Source organism: Salmo salar, chromosome ssa09 (assembly GCF_905237065.1).
Source record: "Salmo salar chromosome ssa09, Ssal_v3.1, whole genome shotgun sequence".
Taxonomy (NCBI): domain Eukaryota; kingdom Metazoa; phylum Chordata; class Actinopteri; order Salmoniformes; family Salmonidae; genus Salmo; species Salmo salar.
The window spans coordinates 145,563,696-145,573,823 of record NC_059450.1 but is presented as its reverse complement, the minus strand read 5'-3'; the positions used below and the strand labels follow the sequence as shown (position 1 = coordinate 145,573,823).

Below are 10,128 nucleotides of genomic sequence, written 5' to 3'. Positions count from 1 at the left end.
CATTGTCTGAGCTCCTATTTTCTGCCCAGTAACAGGAGAAGGATGAAACACGTTTCTAAAGGCTGTTGACAGCCAATGGAAGCCTTAGGAAGTGCAACGTGACCCCACAGACACTGTATTTTCGATAGGGATTCAAAAGAAGAACTACAATTCTCAGATTTCCCACTTCCTGGTTGGATTTTTCTCAGGTTTTTGCCTGCCATATGAGTTGTGTTATACTCACAGACATCATTCAAACAGTTTTAGAAACTTCAGAGTGTTTTCTATCCAAATCTATTAATAATATGCAAATATTTGACTCTGGGCCCGAGTATTAGGCAGTTTACTCTGGGCAGGCTTTTCATCCGAAAATGAAAATACTGCCCCCTATACCTTAAAAAGTTAACTGCACCTCAGATTGCAGCCCCAAAAAATGCTTCACAGAGTTCAAGTAACAGACATATCTCAACATCAACTGTTCAGAGGAGACTGTGTGAATCAGGCCTTCATGGTCCATTGCTGCAAAGAAACCACTACTAAAGGACACCAATAAGATGAAGAGACTTGCTTGGCCCAAGAAACATGAGCAATGGACATTAAACCGGTGGAAATCTGTCCTTTGGTCTGATGAGTCCAAATGTGATGTTTTTGGTTCCAACCGCCGTGTATTTGTGAGAAGCAGAGTAGGTGAACGGATTACTTCCGCATGTGTGGTTCCCACCATGAAGCATGGAGGAGGAGGTGTGATGGTGTGGGGGTGCTTTGCTGGTGACACTGTCTATGATTTTTTATTTTTATTTAAGCACACTTAACTAGCATGGGTACCACAGCATTCTTTAGCGATATGCCATTCCATCTGGTTTGCACTTAGTGGGACTATCATTTGTTTTTCAACAGGACAATGACCCAAAACACACCTCCAGCCTGTGTAAGGGCTATTTGACCAAGGAGAGTGATGGAGTGCTACATCAGATGACCTGGCCTGCACAATCACCCAACCTCAACCCAATTGAGATGGTTTGGGATGAGTTGGACCGCAGAGTGAAGGAACAGCAGCCAACAAGTGCTCAGCATATGTAGGAACTCCTACAAGACTGCTGGAAAAGCTTTCTTCATGAAGCTTGTTGAGAGAATGCCAAGATTGTGCAAAGCTGTCATCAAGGCAATGGTACTTTGACGAATCTCAAATATAAAATATATTTTGATTTGTTTAACACTTTTTTTGGTTACTATATGATTCCATCTGTGTTATTTCATAGTGTTGATGTTTTCACTATTATTCTGCAATGTATTATTCTACAAACCCTTGAATGAGTAGGTATGTCCAAAGTTTTGACTGCTACTGTAGCTATCTGTCATCTGTTAAGGTACCACTCCATCATGACTGTTGTAAGGCTCATTGCCTCTGCTTGGCTGATTTACTTTTTACTGATGGGGGCTCATATTGCCTTTCCCTGTTTGTAAAACAGTTACCGTGAACATCTGTGGTGACAATGTGTCCCTGTTAAGACTGACCTGTGCAACAGACACCACAGTGAACAACCTCTATGGTTTATTTATCACAGGCATACTCCATAGGGAGTTATTTTTCTGTGGTCTTCTCCTACTCATTGATTCTATTCACATGCTTTAAAAGTAGTGACTCTGATGCCAAGCTAAAGGCCTTACATACCTGTTCCACACACCTGCTTGTATTTCCAATCTATTGGTTCTCAGGTATCATTGTTGTCCTTGTGTATTAAGACTAAAGAGATGACAGTGAAATTACTTCAGCTTTTCTCCAAGTCAAAAGGCTCAGTTAGAGCAGTAAAAGTCAACGTTCGTTCTTCATTGTTCTGTTTGTTATACACTGAGTATACAAAACATTAAGAACTTTCCTAATATTGATTTTCACCCTTCCCTTTTGCCATCAGAACATCATAAATTCATCGGGACATGGACTCTACAAGGTGTCGAAAATGTTCCACAGGGATGCTGGCCCATGTTGACTCCAATGCCTCCCACCGTTGGCTGGATGTCCTTTGAGTGGTGGGCCCTTCTTGAAACACACGGGAAACGGTTGAGCGTGAAAAACCCAGCAGCCTCGCAGTTCATGACACAAAATAAACTCAAGGAAAATAATACTCAAGAGGACTGTACGTTAGAAAGCATAGGGGCATCAATATATATTAGAAACCATAGGGACATCAATATATAGTAGAAAGCATAGGGACAGCAATATATAGTAGAAAGCATAGGGACAGCAATATATAGTAGAAAGCATAGGGACATCAATGTATGTTAGAAACCATAAGGACATCAATGTATGTTAGAAACCATAAGGACATCAGTGTACACTCCCATACGTATTTATTTGAACTGTAAAGCTAAAAGTTTTAATTTGGTTCTATACTCATGCTAGGAATATGGTACCAAATGAGTGAATAAGTGAATTTGTCCAAATATGTATGACACCTTCAAATGGGGGGACTAGATACAAAAAGTGCATTCATTTCTAAATGGTAAAACAGATATGTATGAAAATATCGTCATATAAAACATTTGATCTAAAATCTAAAATGCTAGAGTATAGTGCCAAATTAAGGTTAAGCTTCGATGTGCAAAAAATTACGTTGGGGAGTTTATTTGTTAGCGGGCCATTTCCAGACTTGAGCTGCATGTGCACAATGTGGACAGTAATATAATGCATTGATGTGCAGAGCCTGTAGTTTAGCTGCAACATGCACGACCAGTCACAAACTGCTTCCCCCCGGAGACCAGGGTTCAATCCATGTGTCCACCCTTCCTACTGTTGTCCCACTTGCCTGTCTCCCCCTCTGTTTCCAGCCATCTAAATAAAGGGTAAAATACTGTGTGTGTATATATATATATATATATATATATATATATATATATGATGTCAATTTCAGTTTCATGTAAGGTGATTGTGTTATAAGTTACCTGAATTTCCACAAAAAGAAACAAACACATATTTAACCTTTAAGTAGCAAATTCAATTTACTACACATATTTTCATTTTTACTTTGGTTTTATTTATGAAAACTGTCGGCTGGAATACCACTTTTCTATTAACATCAAATTTATCATAAAATAAAAAACATTTTTTTCAAAAATTATTTCAATTTGTAAACAAAACTTTCCACTACTCTTTTCCTGACACATTTTCACTTTACATTGTATTTCTAGCCTGTTTTAGTATTGTTTCATTTCTTTGATTCAGCCTGGAACTGAATTGAATCTGAGCTGTGATGAAGGGTGTTACATAACAATCAACTTCAGAAGCCACATTTATCCACTTGGGCTAAATCCGCCCGTCGTTTCTGAGAGGACGCTGATCAAATGCCTCTACTGGAGAATTTCCAGACTGAATCATTGACCTGAAACAACAGCGAAACACTGTGGATTCTAGGCTATATTTTGTGCAAAACAAATACACTAGAGGGCGCTGTGAACTAATTCAGTTCAACATTGTAATCGTCTACAACTGAAACACTAGGTCATTACACAGCAGACACACTGATTTGAATATGATGTCATGTCTTTAATGTGACCAGACATAACATGACAGATGGAATGCATAGGCCGATATATAACCATTTGTTTTTGTGTTAGCATTTGAGAATCCAGGGAAAGATTGCCAGAGTACTGTATTAATTGGACATTATTAAATTCAACGTTATTTTACCAAATCAGACCAATGTTGAAGATGTATATAGGAAATCAATTTATAAATTTTAGACATATTTCCACAGATCAATAAAAGTTTAGTCAAGATGAGTCCATGTCTCACGCCATCTGAGGTGTTGATCCATCTTTATACATGAATCCCCATTAACTAGTAAAGATAGGCGCTACGTAATTTCATGATATTATTTAATGCATTTTAAAATGCAGACTATTATAACCATGATCAAAGATATCACAGGATGAATGACCTCTGTCATAGGGGGGCCTTCAAATGGCTTTAAATGTCTCTTATAGTTTGGTGTCTTTAGGAAGATCTTAATTTCACACTCCTCGCGTCCTCTCTCCTTGTCTCCTTCTCAAAACCCATTGGAAGAGAAGGTCACAGGGGAGGGACCTCTGACTTTCTCATTCAATGGGTTTTGAGAAGGAGACGAGGAGAGAGGAGAGAGTACACGAGGAGTAGGCAGTTAAGATCTTCCCATTGAAGGCATGATTTACATTGTCTTGTGAAACCTTGACAATCCACAAAAAGCACAGGGTTAAAATCTTCTTACTAGTTCATTCAAAATATAATCTTCTATTTACGTTGACTGTTGTTGGTGGACCCAGACCGTTTTTAAGTGTATTCGTGGGTTTATTTAGTTTGTTCCAACAAAATCAGTCTCTGATTAACACTAGCATTCTAGGGCCTAAAATGAATGGCACCCAACAATGACTCTTATGTAATTTCAAATCAGGTGAGTGATTTCTTGATACCCTTGGGTGTTTAATTGGTTTACTGGTTTTGGAATACAAGTGATACATTTACAGTTATTATAAATAAAGACAACAACAATGGGTACATCAAGCTGCCAGACTGTAAAAAACTGCAAAATACCCTAAATACAATCGCACTGAGTAGATTGTGACAAATGTCAACAATTCATATAGTTTTGGATAAATGATGTAGTGGTTCTCTTCAAATCCATGTCTACTATTGAAAACATAGCCTAGGATGGAAAGATCTTTGTCCGCAAGAAATGCATTGCTTTTACTCTGATATCCTTTATTTTAAGACCATATATGATTGGATTTAAAGTTGGGGGGAAAATTAATGTGGAAACTCCTATGAGTCTCCGTAACTGCGGGGGAAATTGGCTCAGTCTGTATGAAATAATAGTGAGAAGCCCTAAACTCTCTAAGAGGAGAAAAATAATTAAATGTGTACCACAAGTCTGCAGAGCTTTGCTTTTAGTGTCAGCTGATCCTTTGTTTCTAAAACATGTGACAAGTATCTGAACGTAAGTGTAGAGAATGGTCCAAACAACTATGACCTGCATGAGGGCAGTAATAAAGAGTCCATAGATGTTATTGATGGCTATGTTAGCACAGACCAGTTTCAACAGGGAGGGATTGTCACAGTATGAGTGTGACATCAGAGATCTGCAGCGTGGTAATCGAAGCAGCAGGAAAAAGAGCACTCCAATCAAAAGCAAGTCACACACCCATAGCAGTGTGATGATTTTCCTGAGATGAGCATTGGTCATAGTTGTGTGGTACCTCAAAGGGGAACATATGGCAATGTATCTGTCATACGCCATAGCAGTCAGAATTAACACTGCTCCCGTTCCATAGATATGAATAAAGAAAGCTTGTGTGACACAAGCAGAGTATTGAATGGTCCCTGTGTCAAGCAAAAGCTCTTTGATGACCTGTGTAAAGAGTGCCGTGGAGCCTATAAGGTCGTTGATGGGTAGGTTTAGCAGCAGAAGGTACATGGGCTGGTGGAGACTCCTATTGAGGATGATGGTGAGAATCAGGACCAGATTACAGAAGAGAATGACCATATAGCTCAGTGTGGCGAAAACAAATGCGGAAAAGGCACTTTCAGGGGGGAGATTGAAGCCTTCTAGTGTCAAAACAGAAGACACATTTGACAAGTCATCCATTTTCACGGATTCAGGTTTTCCTCTTCAAGCCTGTAGATGTACGACAACAACTGTTATGTTTACAATACATTTTAACAATGAAAACATTATTATAGTCACATTATGACAACTGACGAATAGTTGAGTCATTAATAAATCAATTAATCAATACATGTTAGTAGTTCTAAATACTAGAACTATATAAAAAATGGACATTATTACATTACATTGACATTTATGTTAACAGAATACTGGAACAAGATTATGACCATGGATGAATAATGCTTGTTTATGGGGGGAATCAACCTTTTACCTACAGTTGATTTTCCACAGCATAAAAATGATTTGCTTGTGACCAGGCTCCCCTTCTTTATAAAACTCAATGTAGTGAGTCATGACTCCCAATTTTAAAAACAAATCATATAGTGAGGAAATCAAAGTAGAAAATGTATACAACTCACGCTTGAGAGAAATCATTACCTGAATCTCTGAGAGAAACTAACTCTATCATATGACTTGGTAAGGTATTTATAGAGACCGTGAGGAACATTCGCCCTTCCTCTGAGATATCCAATAGTTGATCTTCAAATAATGGGTTAGTCTCTCGAGGGGGTCATGTCTTGAAAAACATGTGTGACTCATTGTGAGGAACAACATACTGTAATTGAAACAGAAAAATAAATTAAAGTGCTTAACTATCCAGAACATAATTTTATGTTTAGCATTTTTATTTTTGTAGTAGTATGTTTTTTCAAGTTGTCATGACGTTGGCCTCTTTGAGTACAGGGAGGACAGTTGACCCCCTCCCCCCTTTGCACCATCCCCCAACCTACCTTCCCCCACCCAGTCCCTGTGTGAAGGAGTGGTAAAATTCCAGGAGAGTCTCTGGCCACATGGCCCAATGAGAGACACAGGAAATTCTTCCAACTCACAGAATTGGGGAGCCAAGCGACATTTGTGTTCTGGAGAAGGTATGGAAGACTGGTGAAGAATCCAGCTACGAACTGGTCCGCTTGGTACAATTTTGTGATACTCAGAAGAGACAATATAGCCATATTACCATAAAACGGTTTATATAATAGCCTCAGAGATGAGCCTTGCACCACATGGTTATATAGAATGTATTAATAAGGATAAAGCTATTTGTAATACATTGAGATGCTATGTACTGATGTTAATGTGATATAATTATATTTCTGTACCAAGCTTAACTCAGTCATCGGCACTCCCCCAGGGACACAGACAGGACCAGGCGTCATTTGACAAGCCTGTCCTATGGTCACTATAAAACTATACCCTGTTTTACATTTCTCCAGACCAGGCCTCCACTCCATTGCGAGAAGTTGGCCAATAGGTTTGACCATCCAATCCATCTACTGAAAGTTACCTATACCACGTGGTTAACTTTTAGACTATCGATACCGACAGAATAAGAACAAGTCTTTGATATTAATTATTAGTCTGCAGCTAAGTAAATTATATCATTGAACGCGAAGACCAACGAAACATCCATTCTATAACGACATTAATGAATGTCGCTTTGAAAGATCCATTCTAACCGAGAGAGAGAGAGAGAGAGAAAACTCTCCAACCGAACGACGCTCCAACAAGGATCCCGACGACACACTGAGCGTAAATATATATTGATTGCAATTGTTCCCGAATGAGTGAGCGTTCAATTGTTAATATTAATGAACTCTGTGTACCTTCTCAGCTGCCCTTTATGACCCATTGTTCAACAAGACACCAGCCACGCCTGTTTTAGCCCACTAGGGCACATTACTCTACCAATTCTTTGTGATGATAATTACTGTTTGTATATTTTATGTGAATTAATTTGTTTAGTAAATAAATGATTTTAAGACAATTGATGTATGGATGACTCTTAGTAAAGACTGGGTTTGTGCAGATACAACAATTTACGACGTTTGGAATGAGACTGGACGCGAGGTAAAATACACCATTTAAACCAGAAGATAATCGGGCCTATACTATAATAGAATATAATATATAATGTTATAATATAGGAAAGTTATATTAGGAAAATTATAACTTTGTAATCTGAATATTCTCCTTGGTGCCCCAATCTCCTAGTTAATTACAATTAAACGATTAATCAGTTTAATCGCGTGATAATAATTACAGGGAGTTAATTGATAAACATGTCTTCAGTTTAATGGTACCCCAAAGACACGACAAAGTATTCATTCACGCCACATCTCTTCCTCCGCATCGGCCCTACGACTGTGCTATCAACCTTCTCCCGGGCACCGCACTGCCTTGGGGGTGACTTTATTCCCTGTTGGGTCCGGAGATCAAAGCGGTGGAAGGTGCATTGAGGATTATCTTGCTGCTGGGATTATGTGTCCATCTTCCTCCCCCGCCAGCACAGGGTTCTTATTTGTGGAGAAGAAGGACAAGACCCTGCTTCCATGTATCGACTACCGGGGTCTTAATGACATTACGGTTAAAAACCGTTACCCGCTACCACTCATCTCCTCGGCTTTCGAGCCTCTCCAGGGGGCGGTTATCTTCTCCAAGTTGGACCTTTGGAACGCCTACTGTACCATCTGGTTTGGATACGGGAAGGAGACGAGTGGAAGAAAGCCTTTAACACGGCTAGCGGGCACTACGAGTACCTGGTGATTCCGTTCGGACTGACCAACGCTCCCGCAGTGTTCCAGGCCCTGTCCAATGCTGCGCTCCGTGACATGTTGAACCGATGTGTGTTTGACTACCTCGTCAACATCCTAATTTATTCCCGGTCAGCTCAAGAGCATGTCCTCCATCTCCAACAGGTCCTCCAGCGTGTCCTGGATAACCAGCTTTCGTGAAGGTGGATAAATGTGAGTTCCATCGCTTCACCATCTCCTTCCTAGGATACGTCATCGCTGCAGGTAATACTCAGATGGACCCTGACAAGGTGAGAGCGGTGGTAGATTGGCCTCAACCCACATCCAGGTTGCAGCTGCAACGTTTCCTGGGGTTTGCTCATTTCTACCGTTGTTTCACCCGGGGTTACATCACCCTTGCTTCCTCCCTCTCTGCACTCACCTCTCCCAAGGTTTCCGTTCATATGGTCTACAGCAGCTGACCAGGTGTTCTCAGACCTCAAGCAGCAATTCACTACAGCTCCCATCTTAATTCATCCGGACACGTCCCGTCAGTTCGTGGTGGAGGTCAATGCCTCAGATGTTGGAGTGGGAGCTGTACTGTCCAGCGTTCTGCCCAGGACCAGAAGCTGCATCCCTGTGTCTTCCTTTCCCATCGTCTTAACCCCGCTGAGAGGACTATGACGTGGGAAATTGAGAATTACTTGCAGTTAACCTCTATGGGCTAGGTGGGACGCTAGCGTGCCACCCGTGGTGCACTCCATCAACAGTAGGTGCATTTCAAGAGCGGCAAATTTGAATCCAAATAAATGTCAAAATTCAAATTTTTCAAAAATACAACTATTTTACACCATTTGAAAGATAAACATCTCCTTAATCTAACCACGTTTTACGATTTCAAAAAGGTTTTACGGCGAAAGCATAAATTTAGAGTATGTTAGGACAGTACATTTACAAGAGTTGTGTGTAATGTTTTGTCAAGTCAAAGACAGGGTCACCAAAACCATAAAACCAGCTAAAATGATGCACTAACCTTTTACAATCTCCATCAGATGACACTCCTAGGACATTATGTTAGACAATGCATGCATTTTTAGTTCTATCAAGTTCATATTTATATCCAAAAACAGCGTTTTACTATGGCATTGATGTTGAGGAAATCGTTTCCCTCCAATAACCGGCAGTCAAGTCAGCGTCACAAATTAAATAATTAAAATTAGAAAACATTGGTAAAATATTATATTGTCATTTAAAGAATTATAGATTTACATCTCTTGAACGCAATCAACTTGCCAGATTTAAAAATAACCTTACTGGGAAATCACACTTTGCAATAATCTGAGCACTGCGCCCAGAAAAATACGCGTTGCGATACAGACTAGACGTCATGTTGGGGAGATCTAAAATCGAAAATACTATGTAAATAATCCATTACCTTTGATTCTCTTCATCAGATGTCACTTCCAGGTATCACAGGTCCATAACGAATGTAGTTTTGTTCAAAAAAGCTCATCATTTATGTCCAAAAATCTCCGTCTTGTTAGCACATGATCTAAGCCAGCCGGACTTCTCGTCATGAACGAGGGGAAAAAATATATTTCCGTTCGTTCAAACATGTCAAACGTTGTATAGCATAAATCATTAGGGCCTTTTTAACCAGAACATGAATAATATTCAAGGTGGACGAATGCATACTCTTTTATAACGTATTGGAACGAGGGTACCCAACATGAACTCGCGCGCCAGGTGTCTAATGGGACATCATCGTTCCATGGCTCTTGTTCGGTCAGATCTCCCTCCAGAAGACTCAAAACACTTTGTAAAGGCTGGTGACATCTAGTGGAAGCAATAGGAAGTGCCAAAATATTCCTCAGCCCCTGTGTTTTTCAATGGGATAGGTTTAAAGTCAATACAACACATCAGGTATCCACTTCCTGTCAGAA

General features: G+C 39.9%; 1 protein-coding gene across 1 annotated transcript; it reads right to left on the bottom strand.

Annotated features, from left to right (window-relative positions):
* Positions 1-3,425: 3,425 nt before the first annotated feature.
* LOC106613196 (olfactory receptor 52B2) lies at positions 3,426-5,621 on the bottom strand. Its single transcript, XM_014215223.2, has one exon. The coding sequence runs from the start codon at positions 5,592-5,594 to the stop codon at positions 4,656-4,658; it is 939 nt and encodes a 312-aa protein (XP_014070698.1). The 5' UTR covers positions 5,595-5,621; the 3' UTR covers positions 3,426-4,655.
* Between the last annotated feature and the right edge of the window lie 4,507 nt (positions 5,622-10,128).

What these genes read in the sequence shown, in the direction of transcription:
- LOC106613196 (XM_014215223.2), bottom strand. Translation starts at nt 5,594, where the DNA reads ATGGATGACTTGTCAAATGTGTCTTCTGTTTTGACACTAGAAGGCTTC.